Source organism: Hirundo rustica, chromosome 4 (assembly GCF_015227805.2).
Source record: "Hirundo rustica isolate bHirRus1 chromosome 4, bHirRus1.pri.v3, whole genome shotgun sequence".
Classification (NCBI taxonomy): domain Eukaryota; kingdom Metazoa; phylum Chordata; class Aves; order Passeriformes; family Hirundinidae; genus Hirundo; species Hirundo rustica.
The window spans coordinates 3340844-3365422 of record NC_053453.1 but is presented as its reverse complement, the minus strand read 5'-3'; the positions used below and the strand labels follow the sequence as shown (position 1 = coordinate 3365422).

General features: G+C 44.3%; 1 protein-coding gene across 2 annotated transcripts in view; it reads left to right on the top strand.

Annotated features, from left to right (window-relative positions):
* The window catches only part of PRKCQ (protein kinase C theta), a 55544-nt gene that overhangs the window by 7303 nt on the left and 23662 nt on the right, over positions 1-24579 (top strand). The window contains exons 2-12 of one of the 2 annotated variants that reach the window (XM_040062933.2): positions 9575-9970; positions 11112-11237; positions 16133-16332; positions 17444-17504; positions 19109-19271; positions 19858-19889; positions 19990-20075; positions 21150-21279; positions 21932-22041; positions 22195-22318; positions 23327-23502. In XM_040062933.2, coding sequence (XP_039918867.1) covers positions 11120-11237; positions 16133-16332; positions 17444-17504; positions 19109-19271; positions 19858-19889; positions 19990-20075; positions 21150-21279; positions 21932-22041; positions 22195-22318; positions 23327-23502 — 1200 coding nt within the window. In that variant the 5' untranslated portion in view covers positions 9575-9970; positions 11112-11119. Of the gene's footprint in view, positions 1-9574; positions 9971-10693; positions 11238-16132; positions 16333-17443; positions 17505-19108; positions 19272-19857; positions 19890-19989; positions 20076-21149; positions 21280-21931; positions 22042-22194; positions 22319-23326; positions 23503-24579 lie in introns of those variants that run through there. The other variant, XM_040062932.2, reaches the window with a different exon arrangement.

Here is a 24579-nt window from a genome sequence, read left to right as displayed (position 1 = left end):
AAGGTGGTTCCCTGCTTATCCACGGAAAACAGAGACAAGTGCAGTTGTGGGAGTCACTGCTGCTTGTTTTGAAGGAGTGTGCACGTGTTGAGGGCTGAATTTACCCAGGTTTTCCCCTCCCACCCTTACAGTAACACTTGCTATTTATGTTTTGATTTACAAGTTGGGTGAAATAGTAAAAGAACTAGTGCATCCTCCAGCTTCCTTTTTCAGGTCCCCTGTCCTTCCTCCCCCTTGTGCCAGGGGAGGGTGTCAGGACAACTACAGACATTGTTATTAAAACAATTAAAACATTGTTTAAGTAAATAAAAACTCCTGAAAACAGGGTTGTTTTTTTTTTTTTTTTTTTTTTTTTCTCTGCCTCCCCCATCAAAACAAGGTGATTCTCTGCAATGTCTTTTGTAGTGAAATTGGAAAGGATGGTGCTCTTACCAAATCTCTTCATTAGAAATTTCAATTACACAGCTTCTGTCAGTTTTCCCAGTTCTTAGTCATTAGCTTTGTCCTTCCACCTTTTTTACAGACCAGATTCAAACCCCATGGAAAGTAAATAAAGTCTGTTGTGCTTAGAGAGAGCCATAAACCATCCTGTCCTCAGCTGATTTGTCCTTGTCTGCAGTACCTGTGTTAGCTCAAGGGGGGTTCAGTGCACAAAAACCACCCCTAAGCTGCTCTCTGAATTAATTCAGCTTCTGGCAGGTGAGACCCCCCCATGTGGGAGCCATCGCCTCTTGTCTCAGGAGCTGGGATGTCAGACACACACCTCCACCTGAGCCAGGCTTCCGTCAGCCCTGGGGGAAGGAGGCATTCGAGGTCAGCAGGCATTTGACCCATTTCAGTCAGCGACATGGGGATAATGGGAATTGAAAACCCAGCAGATCTCTTTCTTTCTGCTGTTTGTTGAAGGGGCCTGGGGTGAATAGTCCACATGCAAATGTATGTGGAGGAGGTAGGACAGCGAATTTCTAAAGCCGGGTGTTAGGAACTAGTTTATTTGGGTGAAGAGGCGAGGGAAGGGGCCGTCAGTGTGTCCCAGTTCGGGATTTTGTGAGTGTCCCTGGACGTCTGGGTGTGTGATTGAGCTTTTCCTCTGGCCAGTGGTCTGTGAGGAGGAGCAGCACCTTCCCTGTGCTCTGCGCTGCTTAGCTGAGCTGGACAGTGATGTTGAGGTGAAGCAGATGTTGTCTGCATGTTCATGTTTTAGTTTATCTCAGTGTGAAGATGAACCCATAAAGGTTTGCTTAAGCAGCCATGTGTTTATAAAAGAAAACAAAAACAAAAACAAAAAAACCCCAAACCCCAGAAACTAAATTAGAAACTAAAACAACAGCAACAACTAAACATCCCAAAAACCCGATTCACACCACTTTGGTCTAAAATTAATTTTCTCTGTGGTTTATATTTCATTCTTCATCCCACTGTGTGTCCTACATCCCTCCCAGTCGGGGAGATAACTAAGGGCAGAAGCACAGAAAGAAACTGGTGGATAAATGATAAAGTTGATGTGAGTTAAATGGTGAATGGAATGGGAAGATACGGAGATGTGGAAAGTCTCCCAGGAACTGATCCGGAGCTCTGACACTGAGAATAGGACAGCAGACTATAAATGGGAAGAGGACTTTCAGCATAACTGGAGCCAGAGCTTCTTTATTTAAGTACAAGTGCAGTTTTAAATTGAATATGACTGAAGGAGAGGAAATGATCTATCAGAGTTTATTTAAGGAGGTGGCTGGAGTCCAGAGGCATTGGGAGTGGGAAAGACATAGAAGGTGGAGTTGGGATGGTGTTGGCAAGAGATGGCACAGATGTGGCACCTGAAATTGATAGAAACAACAACAAATTGGGGGTGATTGTGGTGAAGCCGTGTCAGCAAAACTTGGTGGAGCAGAAAATGAAGGCAGAGACTGTAGCTCTGCCAGCATCCGCTGTGCAGAATATTTCTGATTCTAATATATATTCATGCAATTATATTTAGCAGAATAAACTGCTAAATGATGAAGATGCAAAGGTGTGGAAAAGGCTGAATTAACCTGAGCTATCCCTGGTGCAGGTCATTGTATAATGTGAGCTGGTGCTCACAGGAGCAGAGATTACTGCAGACTGCCCGGGAGGATTTCAGGCAAGAAGGAGGCAGCTGAGGGGTGTGGACCAGAGCTGGGCTTCTGGCGTTGGGGTGCCTAAAATGAATAATCTGGGTGGTCAGACATCTTTTTGCAGTTCCTATCTACTGAGCCTGATTTAAAAAACACCCAGTGCTGCAGAGGAGTGAGGAGAACAGTGGTTCTCTTTAAATAATGGTGCAAGCTCTGGAGAAACATGGGACAATCCTAGATCAAAGTTAGTTTCCTAAAATACGTAGAGTTATAGAATGGTTTGGGTTGGAAGGGACCTTAAAGATCATCTCATTCCAAGCCCCTGCCATGAGCAGGGACACTTTCCACTATCCCAGGTTGCTCCAAGCTCTGTCCAGCCTGGTCTACATCTCCAAAGCCCATTTTGTCACACAGAAATCAGGTGTGCGTGTCCAGTGTGGGTCTCCTGTGACCAATCTGCCCACTTTTTTGAGGAGTGTGTGGTAACACCAAGCACAAAAGAAACTTTGATGCTGACAGATGGCCAGACAGACACCTCAAGGATGAGGCAGACACAGTCTGCTGGGTGGCAGAGGGGTGAGTGAAATGCTCTTTTCCAGCCCGACATTTCTGTAATCCAGGGTCCAAACACCCTGAGCAGATTCCTGGATTAAACCAAGACCTTAAATACCTCCACTGCTGAATGAGGTTCATCACAGCATGAAACTTGTGCCTGCACAAGGAAGGATGTTCTTAAGTCTGTATGCCTCTTTGGGATTTTTTTCTTTCTTTTTAAGAGAAAGAAAATGAGAAATAGATGCAGATGCTGGCACTGGCAGGAAGTCAGTGCATTAAAAAACATCCTGATGCAAGATGGTGAAGTATTTAAGGAACACTCCACCTGTGTCATTAAAAAAAGCACCAAAAACACCCAAAAGGCCAGAGCAAGAAATCTGTGAACCAGCACCAAAATCGTGCAGAAATACAGAAATTGCTGTACTAATGAACAGGAGGCAAAAGGAAAGGACATATTGTAGCTACGTCTCAGTTTGGGATGTTTTTATTTCCCTCATTACATTGAAAAGCTCTTGGAAGAGTTTTGTGTTCAGTGTTTGTTAAACGGCTTTCTGCCGCTTCCAGTTTGGTCTGCATTTGTTAGCAGGCAACTAAAAGCTGAAAATATAGTATTAAAAATTATAAACAAGTATGATAGGGATAATTACTTTGAGAACATTTCTGTTGAGCTTGTGTGGTCCAGATGCTACAGAAATTAAGTGATATAGGAAAATAAATTAACCGGAAGTTTTCCAGAAAAATAAGGAAGCAAAATTGACAAGTTTCTCGTAATACACTGGACACCAAAAAAAAAAAAAAAAAAAAAAAAAGTTTTACAAAGGAGAGTAAACTGAATAGTTGGGCATTTTTCCAACAGTTCAAGTGAGAAAGATTGCTTTGTTCCAGGACAAAATGACATTTAATGTGATATTAATTTGACATTCATGACAAAATGTCATTAAATGTGAGGGAAAAAAACGGGATCTGACCTGATTTCAGAGACAGGACCTGGAGGGGTTTTAATCCAAATAAAATTTTGGTGGGTCTGCTCTGCTTCCCTTTCCAGTTTGCTCAAATAACAAAGGGGGGTTTCAGCTTTAAAAGTCCTATCAAGGTAGATAAATTCACATTGTCTGCTGGAAAACAATAGGCATGTCTGAGAGAATTCTTCTTTTGGTGTAAGAATTTGTCTCCTTGATAAGCAGATTAAGAAGCGCTCAGGGGAGTTCCTGTGCATTGGAGCCTTTTTTCCATTTCTAAGCCAATTCCAGGGTGGATGGTCTTGATGTTGGGTGCCCACCCAGATGTTTTTCACTGTCTCTCCAAGCTGTCATCACTGTTAGATGGATCAAACCCTAAAATCTGGGTCCTTTGCACTGGATAGCTGAACATCAGTGCTAGGACTGACCTTGGGGCCATCTTTGTGTAATCACGGGGCAGAAACAGCAATTCCAGGGTGGGTTTGGCTTTATTTAAAATATCCTCTTCAGGATACCTACGAATGCTTATATCTCTGTATTGGCTGTTGTGGGAGTTGGGCTGGCAGCCCATGTGTGCAGTGCAGTTGTCTCTGTACATTCATGTGAATCCACCCTTAATCTCCTCACAGACAGCCAGGCCACGATTTCCCAGCCTCTTTATCCCAACCAAAAGGCAGTTGCTGCACACCACCCCCACACATCATCATCATCATCACTCCTGCTCAGGACAGGCCCCCACATCCCTGCTGTGTGGGTCGGAACAGGGAATGGATGCAGCTGCAAACTCTCTGGTCAGGCAGAGAAAAGAGAGGTTGCCTTTAGAGAAATCTGCTCTAAAGAGACATCAGGCTGTGCTGGACGAGATTGGGAAGCTGCGGCGTGAGAGGGGGTGAAAAGCTGAACAAAATCCTTGGGCATAGCCTTTGTTTAGGTCAGGTTGAAGGAATTGTTATGTGGAGAGCCAAGGGGACAGCAAAGCACAAATTCCCTCGTTTTAAGGCCCAGCTATACATGTGTTGGCTAGAAAGGTTGAGGATTAAATCCTAGAATCCATGAATGTGTATGGTGGCCACTGGCATTCCCAGCAGCTATTTCCTGCAATTCCCCAGTGGGATGGACACCAACCCTTCTACAGCTGTAAATCTGTTCACCCGTGTTAACCCCACTGTGGCTTGATCATGTTTAAGATGTGAAAATAGACCTGAGGCTCTGGTCTTTCCAGAAATGCAACAAATGCAAAAGAAGAAAATCCCTGGGCTCAACAGGGTCCAGACAGAGTTTGTAGGGTGTATATAGGAGATAGGTCCTGTTACCAATATACACCACTCGCTCCAAACAGAGCTTCACAAGACAGCCCAGAGGGTTTTAAAGAGAAATGCCCATCCCTATGCCTGACACTGGTCCTAGAAAAGCCTGCAAACCTCACCAGAGGGTGAGGAAATGCTTTGCCAGGGTATTCTGCATCTGCAAGTGATGGGAAAGGGTTTTTGTGGGGAGCATCAGCTCTGTTTTGAAATCCAGTGGTTTCAAGAAGTTTTGAGAGGCTCTTCAGTTGCATGGAGTCTGGCACTGCACCAATCCCATTAGAGGCTGCTGGTCCTGGCTTGCCTCACTCCTCCCTCCTCCACATTTGTGAGATGTTGAAGATGGGGTGGCTGACTACAGAGAGGGAAAACCAAAGGGCTCTGAAAATTCCACTCCTTTTCCTCCTCTGATCCACGTCCTTGTCAAAGGAACGTGTGAGAAATGTCGGACGGCACCCAGAGGGGTTCTGAACTTTTCCCTTCATGAGCAGGAGGTTTGATCTCCTTTGAAATTACAGCTGATAGGAGCACCCAAAATGAGTCACTCAGGGAAGTTATTTACATCCCCGTTCCCTCCTGTTTGATCTGTGGATATGAGGAGTCAGGGGATGGAGAAAAGGACTCCAGCCATCACTGCTGGTGTTCAGTGTTGCTCTTGAAATCTGCAGGAAGGCTTTGAGGTGTATAATGCTAATGTGCAGGTTTCCACCAGCCTTACAAACACACCTCTGCAGGACCTGCCTTTTTTGCTGGAAGATGCCTTGGAAAGGGGGTGAAAGAAAGTTCATACCCTCCAGCTATAACTCCTGGATCCTTTCCCTCTTCGTGATGCTGATCTGGAGATTATGGACTCATTTTGCAAGCAGTTTTGCCTCAAAAACAAAACAAATGAAAAAAAAACAACTGAGAGAGATCTGGAAATGTTCCCTCTGACCTTGAGAAAAATGACAGTTTATGGCATTAGGAAAGCAGCACGTCATATCTAGAGATATTTCCGTTTTCAGTTGGCCCTTGTTCAGCAAATTGTCATCTTTACTGTGTCATACATGCATCCATTTTCAGTCAGTGAAAGGCAAAAGCACAAATCTCATCACAGGCAGCTGTCCTCCATCCAGATCTTCTGCTGACTGGGAGCAGGAACTCATTTCTTCCTCTCTACTTAACCACAATTGATTAAGGCTGTTAAGGAGTTTATTACTTCCTAATATCATCTGGGAGTGATTTCCATATGTTGCATTATTCTCCAGAGTGGGCAGAGCTCCCCCGAGCCAGCAAAGTGGGGTGCAGCATTGCTGAACCCCAAATACGCCGTATTTAATGTTTCACTGTAGGAGAGGTTGCAGGTGGCCTCTTAGAGAAAGCTGCATTTCATCCTCAGTTTTCAGATACCTCACAGTATCCTTTCCACTGGGAAATTAAGCAGACACTCTCTGTATCCAGTGCAGCTGTTTCTGGTGTTAAATTAAACTGCTGCTATTACAGCGAGACGTGCTGGAGCTGAGTTGTGTTGTTGCATAATTGTTCATGGCCGTGGATGCCAGCCAAGCAGCAGTCCTGCAGTGGTAAGTGCTGGAAATCTGACCTGGAAAACAGATGTTTGGGCCAAAGCCAAGGTGGTTTCAGGAAAGACAGTGAGAGAGAAGCAGGAAACCAGTTATCTGTCTGATTTATTGGGCAGGGTAAAGAAATCCACCCCACAGCAAAGTGCTCACATGAGGCTGGTACAGCAGTAAACTCTGGTTTTGGCAAGCTTGAGCCAGCCTTTGCAAGGCTTAGAAGGGCAGCTGTTGGTTTATCTGTGCTGGCTCTCGGTGTGCCAAACCCACATGCCCTGCAGCTGGTGGAAAGTTCTCACCTGCTTGCTGGAGGCTGCAGAACATCTCCAGCAATAAACTGGTTTATGGGAAGTTCCAGCACAAGTCTTTTACATTGAAGAGAGCCGTTGAAATTTTAATGGTTTGAGGAATCTGAGCAAAGCCAGATCTTGCAGTGAAGGTGCTTGATGTGAACAGATCATCCCCAGGTATTCCCACTGGCTATCGAAGGAGGGAAATTGGTGATTCGATGCTGCATTGTGCTCTGTGTTATTTATTTTCGTATCGTATTTTATATTTATTTTCGTTATAATGGTTTGTTCCTCAATCCCTATTCTCCTGAGATGTTCTGAGGTTTGTCCCTGCCCCCCTTCCCTGTCAATCCTCCCATATTCCTCCCAGTCCCCTCCTACGGGCCCTGCCTGTCATTTGATTGTTCCTCCCAGCTTCTGGAGAGTTCGGGTAAGGACATTGAGTGATAGGGCAGGAGCTGAGGAGGTTCCTCCCTTTATGTTCTCATTGGTTTCTTCAAATGTCCCTCCAACCCTGTTCCACTCCCACCTTGTTCCTTATTGGATGTTGGTTTGTCTGCTCCCTTAGTCCCTCCCCTGGAACTCTTTGCCTGGAGCTCATTGCCCCGGGCACTCTGCTGGAGTTGCTCCTCTGGGGTTTGGAGGTCCCATCTGAGGCTGAATAAAGACCTTGGAATTTGCCCTCCAGCTGAGTCCGACTCCTTCCTCTTTGAGCGTGGTCTCTCCCATGACAAGGAGAAAACCACCTTGGCCCTTCCCAGGATCCAGAGGAGTGTTCCCCGACTGATCACAGTGTTGGGCTAGCTCGGGTGGACGGAGCCGCTGCTCCGTAAGGGACACTGCGTCAGTTCCAGCTCAGGACCTGAGGGTGCCAGTTTCTCTCTGTTCCTCTCTCAGGAGCCCGGGTGTCTGCCTGACATGGGGGATGCAGATGCTGCAGATATCTGGGTCTTGGTGAGATCTATCCCACTGTGTCTTCGCAGAACCACAGGCTGCTTGAGCTTTGAAGTGGCCTCTTCCTGTCCCCCTCTCCTGTCCAAGCAGGGACACCAGGAGTTGCCCTGGATCATGCCCAGATGGCTTCTGAGCATTTCAAGAGTGAAGATTCCACAACATCTCTGGAATACCTGATCAGGAAGTGCTTGATTGCACAGAGCCAAAAATGAAGTGTTGCACTGGAGGGGAGGGAGGGAACATCCAGCATTAAGATAAATGCATTTAGCATTAATCTAAGGGAAGTTTTAAATGTCACTGCCCAGCGAGCTGATCTACAGACCTGAACAAGTGTCTCGTAGCACATCCAAGCAGTGATTTTTGGAGCAGTGATAGGAGTATTTAGCAGGACAAGATGCTTTCACAGTTCTACCAGTGTTGTGAATTCGTTGATTTAATTGAAGTGTGATGAATTTCAGCTCAGACCTTTAGTCCCAATTTTATTTCTTTAGTACCTGAGTCGATAGTGTCACCATATTTTATTGCTGAGGAGCCATCAAAAGATCTTTGGATTCTTTTAGCAACACTCATGTTCTTAGATGCCCAACATACTGACTAATAATTCTGCCTGGCACTCTGAGCTTTTAAAGGTGAATTTGGAAAGTCCTGGTAAAGGAATGCTTAACCCCTTGCACTTCCTCCTGCTCCTGCTTGTGGAACAACAGGTTCCTAAAGTCAGAGGTGTAGGAATTAGGAAGAGAATTATTTTCTCTTGCCCAGCAGTGACCAGAATTGTTGGAGTATGGTAGAGGCAGAGAGGACATTTCTGTTCACACACAGAGGTTCAGTGAAGATGTTTTGGCTGTTGGTTTTAGTCTTTGGCCATCTTTAGCTTTCCACACTGATGCTACAGAATATACAGCTCCTTGGATTTCTCTTCTGCTGCCAGAGACCCTTTGATTTGTTTTTCCTTTTGTCTTCAGACTTCACAGGCGTCTTTTTTTTTGAAAGAAAGAAAATGTCTAAGTAATAATAAATGTCTGCATCACACAGAGAAGGAAAATATATATATACATGTATTTCTTTCCACTGAAGAGATTTTTCCCATCTTAATTTGATCAGGTTTCTCTGCTTCTGACAGTTGAGGTAGAACTTGTAGCCTTTTCTTGCCACTGAGCACTCACAAACCACTCACTCAATTTCTCTGCAGTGCCACGGGTCTGTATCTGCTTGAAGATCTATCTAAATGCAAGTGGCTCTCCAAAGCAGCTTCATCAGGCCCTTGGCAAATGTGAAACATCCTTCAGAGATGCTGCCCTCATCCAGAGGAGAGCAGGATTATCCTGATTGCTTATATCCAGCCCCACCTGGTGCTTTGCCTTTCCCACCAGCTTCTGGGAATTTGCAGAAGCCCTGATGTTTTCCTGGTCAAGGGCAATGCCACATGCAGAGATCCACAACCTCTGCATTCCTAGGGATGCACAACAGACATGAGTTACAGGGCATTTTTCTCTTTCTCTGCCCCATCCTCTCTTCCCCAGAAACCTGATGGTTTTCTTCTCTTTTAAGTGCAGTATCCAAAAGAGTTTGTGACTTTTTGCCATTTTCCTGAAAACTCAGCCTGGTTGTTGGCTAACATACCCAGGAGCTCAAAGGGGAACGAGTCTTCAGATGCTGTTTATTGGATAAATTGGCCTGATGTAAAGAAGTAAATTTAGGGAAACCTTCTGGGAAGGCAAATTCTTTATCAGAGAACACTCGGTTGGCTTCATGAGCCATCTGTGTCGGAAAATGTTGCAATGTGAGTGCTCAGTGCTTGTGAATACTCAGCCAGAAGATTTGGTGTTCCAGTCCCAGCAATAACTGCAGCTGTTTGTTTTATAGAACAGGAGGAAGGAGAAGATCTCATCCTCTCCAGGATACAAGTGGAACAACAACCTGCTGCAACCTGGCCATGCACTGACGAAAAGTAGTTCTGGGTTTTATAGCAGCCCCAGATTTATGTACGAGGGGCTGATGGAAACTCATCGCTCCACACTGCTGGGGAAGAGGGAAGACACTCAAGCAAAGGGCTGCATCTTGGTTCCTCAAGTTTTCCTCTCTCCTTGGTGGTCTTGCCTCCTGTGTCCTTGAACAGAGGCAGGTTTTGGAGTCAGCCTGGCCAGAGGAGCCGTTATTCCTTCAGCTGAGAAAAGCTTTTCCATGTTGTCCACAAGAGTGATGAAAAGAGAAGCCCCTCCCAGAGACTGAACTTATCTGTCAGGAAAATACCATTTACAGGTAAGAGAATGATATTCCCAGCAAAGAACCTGGAACTTCTTCCATGTGAGGCTAGCGAAGCTTCCCTTCAGAAAGATCATTTTTATGTGTAAAATGCAGAAGAGACTTGGCTGCATCCCACACCACGAGTCATTCATGCTTTTACTGTTGTGCTTGAACAATGTGTCATTGTCAATATATTTGACAGACAACAGCTGGTGATAGCACTGATGTCTTTTAACTCTGGTGGCCCAAGACAGACATCTGCAGCTGAGTTCAAAGTGCCTCTTGCTCCCCAAGAGAAGCCAGGAATGACAAGCTCAAATGATGAGACAAAAGTTGGGTGGTAAATCCCAGTTTTGGGCCCCGAGGGTACAATGATGGGCACTAGCTACAGCAGTTAATAATTTCTGGTTTCACTAAGTCTTCTCTCTGAAGGCTTTGAAAAACCATGCAGAGAAAGTTTTGTAGTGTTTCAACCCAAAGGTTTTGTAGCGTTTCCTGGCATCTTGATTGTATTTGTTTCTGTTTTCAGCTGCTTAAAATAAATCCCAAGGTGCTGTTTTTTTCTGGTGGGGTATTTTGTTTCACTGTCTATACAGTGCAGTTCATATGAGCTGAACTTTCTCTTTATAGCTTCACTTGTGAATATGGTTCAGCCCCCAGGAATGCCTGAGCTCCTTTCCATGCTGTATATAAATAGTGCGCAGTTATTTCACAGTCTCATGTTCAGCCTGCAGGCTTCCAAGAGTATTCCCAAACCCCTCTCTATTCCCATAGCATTCAGATTCTTGATGTGACTCAACATAAATTACAGCAGAGGTTTATCCCAAGCCAGGAAAGATCTGATTTGTGACTCCTGTGCATTGCTGTCCTCGTTCCTGACGGTCAGCGTGAAGTCATCAGTGCTCAGAGCTGCTCTTGTGGGTTTTTCCAGCCCTGTGATGAGTTCAGCTCCGTGGTTAGGCCGACAGCTGAGTCTCAGTACCTTGGGCACATCCAGCAGCACTGGGTCAGTCGGTGGAAGGAAGCCTGAGAGGCTCCAGCTGGATGGATAACTAGCGGCCGGCGTCGCGCTGTCCGACGGAGATAAGGCGTGGGTCAAAACCAGCGGAATTTTTAGACTCTCTCCCAAGAGTCGCCTGTCTTTTGTTTGGCACAGGACTTGTCATGTCTCCCTTCCTGCGGATTGGTTTGTCCAACTATGACAGTGGCCCTTACCTGCCGTCCCAGGGGGAGGTGATTAACCCCTACTGCGCCGTGATGGTTAAAGAAGCCGTGGAGTCAGGTAAGTGGGGAGGGGTTAAATGTGGCTGTGGGCTTTAACAAGTCATGTCTGTGCTTCTCTGTGTCATTTCCTGTGTGTAGGTAACACGCTGGTAAATCATAGAATGAACCATAAAATAGGTTGGTTTGGAAGAGACTTCAAAGATCGTCCATTTCCAGCCCCACTTTATAAAGGTTTATGAAGCCCTCTGTGTGTCCCAGCACTGTGCAAGTTTGGGTTTGGCATGGTCTGCAAGGCAATCTGATTTTAAGATGATGCCAAACAAATCTGTGTCTTCAATCTGAGGATATTATCAGCTGCATTACAAGCCCAAGCATGTGACAGAGCAGATGAGATGAGCTGTATTCGGTTTCACCTTTCCAGGAGCAGTTGCTGGTTTGTGAGTGGGACTCTAGACAGGTGAAGTCTGAGTGTGCTAAAATACTCTGTCAGGGCCATCTTTGTTTATCACTTACTGGGGGGAAATTGACAGACCCAGCCACTTCCATAATTAAAAAAAAAAAAAAAAAAAAGACACTCAAACAGCCCAATCTCTGTAGAAATAATTAATTTCTCTGAGTTATTGCTGTGCTGTGTAAGAGGTTCAAAAATGAAACCTCCTAAGAAGTTGTTTGCAGTGTCTGGATCTATGGATTGTTGCACGTTTATCCTGATTGAACAACACTGATGAGTCTTCCTTCAGAAGACATTTATTGTATGTCTTATGCATGAAAATAATACCATTAAAAGGATGAAAAGTTCTCCACTTGTGCTTCTGAAGAATCATGAAGAGCAAGACCTTCAGTGTTAGGGAATTACTCATATTGGCTGATATTTATCTTAAATCTTTGATAAATTTGACTGCTCTGATTCTTTGAAAAATAAAATCCACTCAGAAATCCCTATTTATTGAGAATCCCCATGACTGTAATCCCCAGAGGATATTAAAGTAGTTTAAAAAAATTAGAATTTTAGAATAGTTCAGTATTTCACTGGGGTTTGTTTTTTTATTTAAGAGTCAGCACTTATCACATTGAACTTTGTCTTGCCTTAAATTATATTTTAAATAATAATGGAAGATGTGGTGAATAGTAAATTCAGAAGGAAAGAAAATGCTACATGACAAGATATCCCTAAGATCTCACTTTTATCAGAAAATATGTTCTATTTTAGATCTGTGCAGAGCTTAGCTGTTTGCTTTAATGAGGCTTTTGAAAACCATAACTCAAAATGAAATCTATGTCAGTTCAAAAGAGAATAAAATCAACTTGGTCAGAAAAGACCTATATTTATTTGTCTGATACAGAGCTGAAAGTGTTTTCTGGTATCCAACAAACACAAAAGTATTTTCTAAGGGATATAATTTTTGTTCTCCTCAGAGTCAATAATCATAATTATTAAATTAATTATAGTTATTTTAATTATTACTGTAACAATTATAATTATTTTAATTATTATAATAATAAATCCTCTACTAACAAGAAATTTAAAAAAAATGTGTTTGACTGAGGGAACATTTCTCCATTAGTGTGGGCTGAGTGTAGGAAAAGTGACTTTCTGCTTTTAGGAAGTTTCTGTTTGCTGGGATGTAATTTCATCTGGTGATGGCTCAGAGCATGGTGGGACAGCCAGAGGGACTCATCTCATCAGTGGACCTCTTGGGACTGATTCACCTTGATGCCTAAAGAGGCAAACTGGGACAGAGGCTGGACAGAGTTAGAGGAATAAAGTAGTTTAAATTTATCAAAAAGGCCTTTAAGGATACACCTTGGGCAGTACAAGGCCAGGTTTACACCCAAGGTGGACCCAAGATGGTCACAAAATGGACAACCGGTCACGAGCTTTTACACTTTTATAAGTTTTGGTCCATTTTCATATTGGGGTTTAATTGTCCAGTTACACTTCAGGTTATGAAGTCCCATCCTCCCAGATTGCTCTCCTCAATTTGCTGTTGTTGATACTTTTTGGGTCTGAAGCTGCCATGATTGTCCTTGAGCCTCAGGCTGGAAAAGGATTGTTTTGTCTGACTAAACTGTGAAGAGAACTTGCTAACACTTTATACGAAGTTTAGAGTCACACACTAAGGAAGGGCAGAATCTGGAAAATGTGAAAGCTAAAACTTAAGGCATCAACCTCAGTCTCCCTTCCTAGGATGGGCAGAAGCACCCCTGGGAGGTGTTAATCTGCTGCTGCTGGAGGGCGTTCAAATGTGTGGATGGCCAATTTCACCTTAAGAGGACTGAGAAAAGTGAGGCCAGTGCGGAATCCACCTGCCCTGTAATTCCCAGATACTGCTGTTTGAGCCACCCCAGCCTGAGGAGCACATCCGTGATGAGTATGGTGAATCACACCCTGGAAAAGCCCCGTGCTCTCCCCTGACCAGACAGACCACTCAGAGGTCTATGTCTGATGTGCAGGGAGATGAGCCTGGCTCTGAATGCCAGGAATGCTCTCAGCGTGACCATCCCAAGAAGCTGTCATGCTCCAACAGGCTTCAGGCAGGCAAAAGGTCTCCAGACAAGCATTAACTAAATATATTTGAGGTAGAATCATGGAATCATTAAGATTGGGAAAGACCTCCAAGAACATCATGTCCAGCTGTTAATCCAACACTTCCAGTTGCACCACTAAAGTGTGTCTTTTCCCTGCTTCAAGATTATTTTTCTTTTGGCTGTAACTTGCTCTCCAGCTCCCTGGTTTGACAAAGCACTTGCTACTCAGTTGTAATGGGACAAAAAAAATTAAAATAAAAAATTATAAATATAGATATAGATATAGATATCCCTGATATGTAAATTTTGGCTAAAATTTTGGCATGACCAAGGGGTATGAGTGGACCAGCTGCACTGCTGGTTGAGAGATGCAAATCATCCTGACCACCAGCCTTGTGCTCTGACACTTGGTCATGAAGGAGTTTTTCAGGGCAGAAATGATTACTGAGCAGGACAGGACATGCCTAAGCGTTCAAGGCCAGGTTGGACAAGGCTTGGAGAATCCTGGTCGAGTGGAACTTGTCCCTGCTCATGGCAGGGGGATGGAACTGGGTGATTTTTGAGGTCCCTTCCAACCTAAACCATTCTGTGATTCTGTGTTTAGCGCTGGCAAAGTGTGGGGGTTTCTGGTTTTGTTTTTGTTTGTTTGTTTGGTTGGGTTTTTGCGAACAAAACAGTCGTAGATGATAGATGTATTCGGTTTCCAAAAACAGGGAATTTGACTGAGTTCCTGCCAAAGGCTGTCCCTTGTCAACCAGCCATAATGAAAAGGCCATTGGGACAGAAGTCCCCAGGGATCTGGGAGTGATGGACATCCTCTGTGGACACAGGGATGTCACAGCAAGACCACAGTGAGGAATTTCAGAAGTTCTGGGTAGATCTTGGGCAGCCTTTTACATTTTTCCACTTGCTTATTATGTAAAAGGAACCCTTGCCACAATGTAACACAATCTCAAAAACAAAAAAACAACAACAAAACAAAAACAAAAAAAACCCCAAACAAACAAACAAACAAACAAACAAAAAACCCCAAAACCCCAAACAAATAAAAAAATAAAAACCACCGAAACAAACCCCCAAAAAACCCCGAAAATCGAACCACACCTCCATATAGTTGGAGGTGTTACAGCAATTTATAATTGACAATAAAACATTTCAGAAATTATGTGTGCCTCTGAGATATAAAAGGAGTCTGCCCTTTAAAAGCGACTTCTGCCTTCATGAGCCACCTGGCCGGCTGCCATTTTGCCACCTGCCTTGGTGACATTTGCTTCATGAAGGATCCTGCTCCGTGTTTGAACTCAGCAAAGCCTCCAGGAAAAGTGCTCCCAGCTACAGTGGAAGCTGCTCCCAGGAAAGACAGTTGCTGTTTCATTTTTCAGGAACCCGGGGTTAGGTTAATCCCCAGCAGAATTCCACAGCCGTCAGCGGGGACGCACCAGGGGTGGCTGTCTGATCCCGTATATATCGGGCAGTTCATTCACATTCCAGGGTTTGTTTATTTAAGCCTGGTGTCCTGGAGTGTAACGCAAATGAAAGCACTTGTGTCTCACATCTGTGGATTTTTCACCGATGCAGCAAAGAAATAATGGTCCTTTGCTGAGATTTCTGTTTTCCAGGGTGCTGGGAAGTTTATATCTCATTTTTGTCTCTGATTTTTTCTGAATTAGTCCTCTCATTTAGGGAAAAACTTTCTTCAGCATGTGTCACCTTCCAGGCTATCAGCTGCATGTTCTTTTCTGTCTGGGATTATTGGAAACAGAAGCAGGGGTTTAAGGCAGGGGTCACAGGTCTGCTGCTTTTTTTCTTTTATTCCTTCAGCTTCAGCATTTGATGGGTTGAACCTTTGTAGAGGGTAACTGTGATATAGAATTTACCTTGAGTAAGCATTCAAGGCTTTTACAGGGCTGTATGATGTAAAACTGGCTCCATGAGATAAATATGAGACCCAGTTGGAGAGAACCCTCTGCAAACCTCAGAGACAGCCATCCTTTTACCCTTACCCATCACCATATTAAGATGCTGTGAATGAAGAGGAATTAAAGCATTAGGGAGAGTTTGCTTTGTTGAAAACTCTGCATCCCTGTGGGATGGTTACAAGACATGACATATTCATATTTTAACATCCCTTAGTTGGCTACTGGGCTGGACATTAATCCCAAAGTGCACCCAGCTCTTGGGAGGTTTGAAGCAAACCTGTCTCATTTTGCAGTGCCTTGGGACATATGATAGACAAAGTAGTTGTCTGGGATGGGATTCACCTGATTAGAAATGGGTATTTACGGTGTTGGAGTCGGCATTAGAGACCTCCTCAAGCAGAATTGTTGGATTCAACGGTGGCAATAAACTTTTTTATGGTAGGTGTCTGTATTTGGTCTCATGAACCGCCCTCACTGAATGGATTTGTATTCTCCCTCTTGACAGAGAATGGCCAAGTGTACGTGCAGAAGAAGCCCACCATGTACCCACCCTGGAACAGCACCTTTGATGCCCACATCAACAACGGCCGGGTCATGCACATCGTGGTCAAGGACAAAAGTGCTGAAATGGTCTCAGAGACCACAGTGGAGCTCAAGGTGCTGGCAGAGAGGTGCAAAAAGAGCAACGGGAAGACAGAGATATGGGTGAGCATCACTTTCTTATCCTGCAGGATGTGCTGGGGAGCTGCTGCAGGCTAAGGAGTTTTGTCCTTGTGTCCATGCCAGGCTGTGGCTGTCACCAGCAGCACAGCAGGGACTGGCTGGAATAATGTTTTGAGACTACTTGGGTGTGACTTGAGGGAGAGACTTGTCAGAAGAGAAGAGCCTGGCACTTTTATTTTGATTGAAACCTGCCCTGTACTAGTGAGGATCCTGCTTCAGGTGAGCTGTGTATTAATCTTTGCTGAGGAAACCCACTGGGAACAAATGTTAGTATGATGGGCTGAACATGAGTTATTTTATGTTCTCTGGGGAAACAGCTTTAAAAATTTTATCTAATATCAAGTAGCTGATTCACAGCTGCCTGAGTTCAGAATTATGTCAGAGCAACTCCTTAAAAATCACTGAAGTTACTGTGGCATAAATTTGAACCGTCTTCGCGAGAATGCTAAATGTAAGGTTGTGTTCCCTGGTAGTCCAAGCAAGAAAGATCTTGGCAGAAGTCTTTAAAATGTAGTATCCAGATTATACATAGTCCAGTGGATTCAGATTTCCAAAGGCGCTTATGGATGATGAGTCAGGTAGGTGGGAATTGCCAAGTCTGGTGGGAAGGCCCCAAAAAATGCCTGAATAAGCTTGTAGCATCCCTCGAGTTGACTGTAAAGGAGTTAGACATGCAGAACTAAGTGCCTAAAAGATTTCAGCATCACCTGAAGCTGTCTGAGTTTTTTGAACTGCTCCCACTCCCCCCTTGCAGGATCTATTGGGAACAAATTTTCTCTATAAATAGTGCTGGTCCTAAGTTGGTGTCTAAAAAGTTTCCTATGTCTTCTGTGGTTTAACCACATTCATCTCTCCTATCATGCTGCTCTGAGTGTTTGGTATGAGGTGATCAACCCTCTTCTCTCTGTAGTTACTCCTACCTTGCCTTGTTGCCTCACATGAGTATGAGCAACCTGAAAATTAGCATTCATTGCTATTCATCAGTTCCCACTGGGAAAAGGAGATAGCTTGAAAGTCATCTGAAATGATTTTTTCCTTCTTTGAATGACTGTTTAATGGACTCTTTTTCTCGTTTTTCACTTATCTCAACCAGCTAGAACTCAAGCCTCAAGGGCGAATGCTGATGAATGCAAGATACTTCCTGGAAATAAGTGGCAAGTGATTCTGTTTGTCAATTTATAGCTGTGATTTCTGGGCTGTGGGGTAGACATGGTGTCTTCACCAAAAGCAGTGCCTATGTTATTACTGACTGATCCATAGCAACAAATGTAACTGTTTGAAACAAAAACTCCAGAAAAGTAATTTTTATTGCGTGGTGACTATTCTTCCGTGATTGGCAAGGCAGATTTTTTAGCTGGTTTACCACTAAATGGCAGATATTTCCATTATGCTAAACAAGACAGAACAGATACATAAGGAGCCAGCTCCCTCTGAAATCATTCTGCTTTATGTACTACAAGAAATACCTGGAGGGTGTCCAGAGAAGAGAGTGGAGCTGGGGAAGGGGCTGGAGCCCCAGGAGTGGCTGAGGGAGCTGGGAAAGGGGCTCAGGCTGGAGAAAAGGGGGATCAGGGGGGACCTTGTGGCTCTGCACCACTCTCTGACAGGAGGGGACAGCCGGGGGGGTTGGGCTCTGCTCCCAGGGAACAGGGACAGGAGGAGAGGGAATGGTCTCAGGCTGGGCCAGGGCACGCTCAGGGTGGAATTTTAGGGAAAATTTCTCATCAAAAGGGCTGCATTCTGCTTTGTTGAAAAAAATGGGTTTAATTCAAATGCTTGGTCTTTTTCTCCCATCTTTGTTGCCAAAGTTCTCATATCAGGTGTAGGGTGAAGCTGTGGGGTGCAGATACCTGGAAAGTTCTTCCATTTATAGAAACAGAAGCACTGAAAGCAGCCGTGGCCACGCTGATATTTTCTTAACCACCCTTACCTTTAATAGAGATTGGAGTGCTGTTTGTGTGTTGCAAGGTGTTAGGGAGGTCGAAGCATAGAAAATGCAAGTTGGGCTGCTATTACAAATATCAAGATCAGCATCAGATCACACAGGGGGCCAGTTCCCGCAGGTTATCTGTGTGAGTCACTGTGCAGTGCAGGAGTAAAACAAAACACAGATTGATTTCCTGTGTGAATATCAGATTTTAGGCACAAGTGCGTGTAGAAGTGCACGTGAAGTCAGAATTGGTTTGTTTGCTGTCCCAAAAACTTTAAATAACTGTGAATAGCAGCAAGGGCACAGCAAACAGCAAAGCAAGTGTTAGCGTGGAAAAATAACAAGAATATTCTTGGGACATAAATATCTGTTTACTGACACGTTTATACACACACAGAAAGGATTCTGTTAAATACCTCTATATATATACTCACACACATATACACTTGTGCTTGTGTCCATTAACAGTAATTATTAATTTTTATGTAATTTCATCCTTTTTGGGGTATGCTTCTTCAGTGCCATACAGAGTTTAGAGTTTTATGTTTAAATTACCTCTCCTTGGGAAATTTTTGTTCTACGTTTCGAAAGCAGCATTATGAATAGTCAAGGGAGCTCAAACTCCCAAATCTAAAGTTGTTTTAGTGTAGGAATGGTGGATAAAAACCATCCAAATGAGACTTTTGTGATTTTCATAAAATATTTCTTTGAGTATTCATTATCATGAATGAATCATCAGCTTCAGTCACGTAGTATTTTGACAACTGCATTTTCTCAAGGCACCTGATCAGGACAGGGTACACTTAAATATCTTTCCTCTCCTCCTAGATGCAAAGGACCTGGCTGACTGTGAGACTGAAGGCTTCTTCTCCTTGCACCAGCGCAGGGGAGCCATCAAACAGGCCAAAATCCACAACGTCAAGTGTCACGAGTTCACAGCCACCTTCTTTCCACAGCCCACCTTCTGCTCAGTGTGCCACGAGTTTGTATGGTAAATGGAAAAGGATCTGTGCTTCTCCTTTTAACCTTAGGAACCAGTTCTGGTGTCAGTGTGGCACTTGGGAACATGGTTTAGTGTTGGACGTGGCAGATCTGGGTTAATGACTGGACTCAGTGATTTTAAAGGTCTTTTCCAACCTGAAAGGTTCCATGATTCCCTGATGAATATCTGTGCTCCTCCTGTAAGATCCTTGGCATCTTACGTGTAGAGTTATTGCATCACTTTAAGGATGTGGTTTGCAGTTGTTATTCCAACTGTGAAAATTCCCCTCACTTTTTAATTTATTGTTCACAAATATTTTTGGGTTTGGCGAAACGCAAAGGCATTTCTCACCGGTCCAGTTTGGTGTTTGGATATCATGAAATTCAGGATGTGAATGTGTGCTGAAAAAGCTGTGAGAACCACAGAGAATCACTCCACCATTAGATTGAATAAAGATGATGAAATTAAATAATCTCCACAAGGAGTGGTAAAAAGCAAAACAATTTTATTCTCCTTCTTTGATAATTATTGCTCTTCTTTCTTCTGCTGTGGCTTTCAGACAACTCAGAATTAACCACTGCTCTGTTCATTTCAGGGGTCTGAATAAACAAGGCTATCAATGCAGACGTAAGAAACTTTTTTGTTGTTGTTTTCTTATTGTCATTATTTACTTAATCTTTTCTTAAAGAATTTCTTTATTAACACCATGACACGCTTATTGTTGCAGAATGTAATGCTGCCATTCATAAGAAGTGCATTGATAAAGTAATAGCCAAGTGTACAGGATCAGCAATCAATAGCAGAGAAACAATGGTAGGTGGTTCTACTGTTGTTGTTGTTATTGTTACTATTATTGTATTTTGTTTTGTTGTTTTTTAATGATTCCTTTTAAAAAAAACTTGGGTGTCATTCAGATCTCTCCTACATCACTGCAAAGCAACTTCTGATGAAGCAAAAGGTCCTGCTGAGCTAAGGACCCTGTGATCTGATCTGTGCCCTTTGCTTTTTATGTCCCCAGTGATTTCATTACCTCCTACTTAAGATTTACTCAAATGCAGCTGCAGAATAAGCAGTTGCTGAGTCAGAACTGACGTTTTTCTAATGCATAAAATATAACTCAGAGGGAAGTCATGGACACGAGTTGGAGATTTACTGGAGAAAACTCTTCGCTATCCAATGTTAGGCTGGCCATCAGGCTGAATTTTCAGATTTGTGCTTGAACATCCTGTTCTGTGTTATCTGAAACAGTCAGTGGGAGATCTGATAGCTCTACTGTTATTTGTTTTATACTTCTTGTGTCAGTTTATTCTAAAATTTTCTTTTTGGTAGGCAAGAACAGACCTTAAACTCCTGATAGGACTTTTCCCTTTACCTTGTGTCCTACAACTTCTGTTTACTCTCAGTCCCACCCTGGCTCCTGTTCTCCTTTTACAATTTTTATAGATGAGATTGCTCTCACTCCTCTTCTGACATCTCCAGGGTAGATGTAACCAACTTTGTCATCACCTTTCATACTAAAAGAATTACAACAGGCTCTCTGTCTGATTCATGACAACAAATGTGGACATCCATTGCAGATAAGGTGAATAATTTTTAAAAGTACCAATTTTTTTCCCACTGAGAATTAGGGGAGCCTGGGTATGTAAATAAGGCACAAGCAGTCCTTTGGTCAAGGCCGGGGATGAAATGACCCAAATCCCACTGAATTGCACTTACCAGGTATCAAAATTTGGGTTTGTGTGCCCAACAGACAGTCTCTGCTTGGCAGTCAAACCCGAGGATAAGAGAGCAGGAGACAAACCAACTTCTGTGGTACACATTTGGTTTGGCACACGGAGCTGAGGTGGAAATGAGGAGTGGATTTTCAGCCTGGCTTTTGTCTTGCAGTTCCACAAGGAGAGGTTCAAGATCGACATGCCCCACCGCTTCAAAGTCTACAACTACAAGAGCCCCACCTTCTGTGAGCACTGTGGCACCCTCCTCTGGGGCCTGGCACGGCAGGGGCTGAAGTGTGACGGTGAGTCCCTGGCAAAGGTGGCACCAGCTGGGCATGGGAGGGGTCGTTGTCTTTGGAAGGTGGCAGTCTGAAAATCCAGATCTCATTTATCGCCCTTCTCTGCAAAACCTGTATGAGGTGGCACCCAGGAGGGTGAAGGAGTGCTCTATAGGATTGTCTTTCAAGGAGGATCATTCTTCAAGGATGAGGACAACTGTCCTTGTATTGAGAGATATTTGATCCATAAGGATGATGAGTTGCTTGCCAAAGAGACAAAGAACATCACAGTGACACTGTTGATCTTCCCAAATCACCCCCAGTATGAACTTGCAAGCTCTGTTTCCACTATCAGACCCAAGACATTTCACTGTCTTCATAATCCTAAACCAGTGGGAGGTTCCTCTTCTGTGATTACAGTTTATCTCTGAGATAATGGCTTGTAGTTTTAGCAGCCTGTACCTGCAAAGGCTGATGGATGTGGAAATGCAACCTCTGGCCAGGAGAAAATACAAAAGCAGTATTTTTGGTTCCATAGGGAACCAAAAAACTACCTGAGAGCCAGCTCAGGAACTGTTTAGGTGGCTGATCTCTGCCCCTGGCCAACAGCAGCACTTGCTCCTGCCCAACCCTTTACAGCCTTCATTGTCCTGACACCTCGTGTTCTTCCTTCCAGCGTGTGGCATGAACGTCCACCACAAGTGCCAGACAAAAGTAGCAAATCTTTGTGGAGTGAACCAGAAACTAATGGCTGAAGCTCTGGCAATGATAGAGAGCACTCAGCAGGTAAATAAATGGTTTAAGCATTTTTAGATGCTCTTCTCATTAGCAAAGACCTCTTCTAGATCTTTTGTTAGTCACTGTCAAGAAGTCACGGTCTTGTTCATAAGCTCGGCACGTGACTTTTGGCTCTAAAATTTGCTGGGTTTTGTGCCCCAGGCTCGCTGCCAGCGTGACAGTGAGCAGATCTCCAGGGATGGACCTCTGGAAATCGGCTTCCCTGTTCCTGTGAAGGATGTGACACCTCTTCAGGCCTTGCCAGCATCTACAACAGGAAAAAAAGGTAGCTCCTCCTGGTGCTATGGGGCAGAAGCTTGGTTGTTGTTTGGTTGGTACATGCTTAGTTGGAGGTGACATGAGCGGGGAATTTATTACCAAGATCTGGACAGGATCTTTAGAATCCTTCTGATCACCATGGCAAATTTTCTTTCTGATTTCATATTTTTGGGTGGAGGTTGATTTCTGGTAGCTTTGGAAACCACAGAGACCTCCACTCACCCAGGAACTGATCTAGGTGTCACAGCCCTCTGTGAACAGATATTTAGGAGGGTAAATGAGAGACTGTGCCTTTTGGGCCCCAAGGAGAAATAAATGATGTCTCCATCTGTGTTTATTTTTGTTCTGTCCTAGTAGAACTGGCCATGCTGTTGTGAAACAGTAAAGCCTCAGGTGGTTTCACATCTGTTTCACATGTGGGTCTGTCTGCTGAGTAGTGTTCAGCTTTTTAGAACAGTTACAGAAATGGGATAAATCCAGTGAGGGACAAAATCTTTTAGAAGTTCTTCTAAATCCGGGTTAGTGGAATATTGAAAAAACTCTGAGTGATTCCACTCCAGGCTGGCTGGAATGGTTGATCTGGAATTATTCACATCCAGAGCAGGAACACAATATGAAGATGCTATCCTATCTTTACATTTAGCTTTGCCTAGGGTTTTGAAAAGACCTTGAAAAAATGGAACCACATCGTAATGGCAAGCAGCAAGAAGGGCTGGAGAAGACAGGTGGCCAGAAATTAAGGATTTGGTGCCACAAAACAGACAGATGAAGGAGTTTGTAAAGTGATTTGTAAATTTTAAAAAAGCTGCTGAAGAATATGTAGTTTCCACTGGAGTAAAGGTTCCTCTGGAGAGAAAGTAGTATGGGAGCAGAGCCAATCTACTTAGAGATGACCACCAAACTTCCATTTATTTTAAATACCCTTTTAAACCTCTAAGCAGAATACCTGTGAGTGTTCTGAGGATTTTCTGCTCCTGTCCAGGAGTTTATTTGTGTGCTTTGATGTGTGTTGCAGAGCCACAAGGCATCTCCTGGGAGACTCCAGTGGAGGGCACAGTGAAGGGGGAGTCTCTCATAGAGTCAGACTTGGGAGAACAGTCCCAGGAACAGCAGGAGCACCAAGTGCAGTTAAAACTGACCATTGAGGATTTTGTCCTGCACAAGATGCTGGGGAAAGGCAGTTTTGGCAAGGTAAGCGTTGGGACTGGGACGCCACTGTGTGCATTTGCATGTTGCTTTGTGTGACACTAAATAGCATCTGGTTTGAAGGGACAATTAGGAAAAAAACATGGAATCATTTAGGTTGGAAAGGACCTCTAAGGTTCTTGCATCCAACTGCTAATGCAGCACTGCCAAGTCCACCACTAAACTGTGTCCCCAAGTGCCACATCCACATGTTTTTTGAACAATTTCAGGGATGCTGACTCCACCACATTCCTGGGCAGCCCCTTCCAATGCCTGACCACTCTTCCAGCAAAGAAATTTTTTCTAATATCCCATCTCAACCTCCCCTGGCCCAGCCTGAGGCTGTTCCCTCTCCTCCTGTCCCTGTTCCCTGGGAGCAGAGCCCAAACCCCCCCAAGCTGTCCCCTCCTGTCAGGGACTTGTGCAGAGCCACAAGGTCTCCCCTGAGCCTTCTTTTCTCCAGGCTCAGCCCCTCCAGCTCCCTCAGCCCCTTCTGGTGCTCCAGCCCCTTCCCCAGCTCTGTTCCCTTCCCTGGACACCCTCCAGCACCTCAGTGTCTTTCTTGCAGTGATGGACCCAAAACCAAATACAGGATTTGGGGTGTGACTTAACCAGTGCCCAGTACAGGTTCTGCTGCCACACGACGGCTGATAAATCTCCAAGTCTTCAAAGAATCCTTGCTCTGGCATGGCTGAATCCTGAACTCCATCTTCTCCTCTCCTTGTCCTTCTCCCTGTCCCATTAGCTGTTCTCTCATGACCACCCACGACAGGACAGGAATGCCCCTGGCAGGGCTTCAACTTGTGCAGGAAGATGGATCCTGGATATCCCCAGGGGGCTGGTGGGAAAGGTCTCTGTGCTGTCCTTCTGCACAGGGAGGTGGAATTATGAGCTGAGAAGCTGAGTGTGGATCATCTCTGCTCTCCAGAGCAGCAGGTCCCCAGCTGGGAACAGCAACTGCTTTTTCCCAGCTCCTGATCTGTGCTGGAGCCCAAAGCAAATTTTGCAACAGCCAAGAATTTGTGCTTTTGAAACAAGAACCACCTGTTTTCAGTGGATTCATTAATCCTGATGAATTGTGGA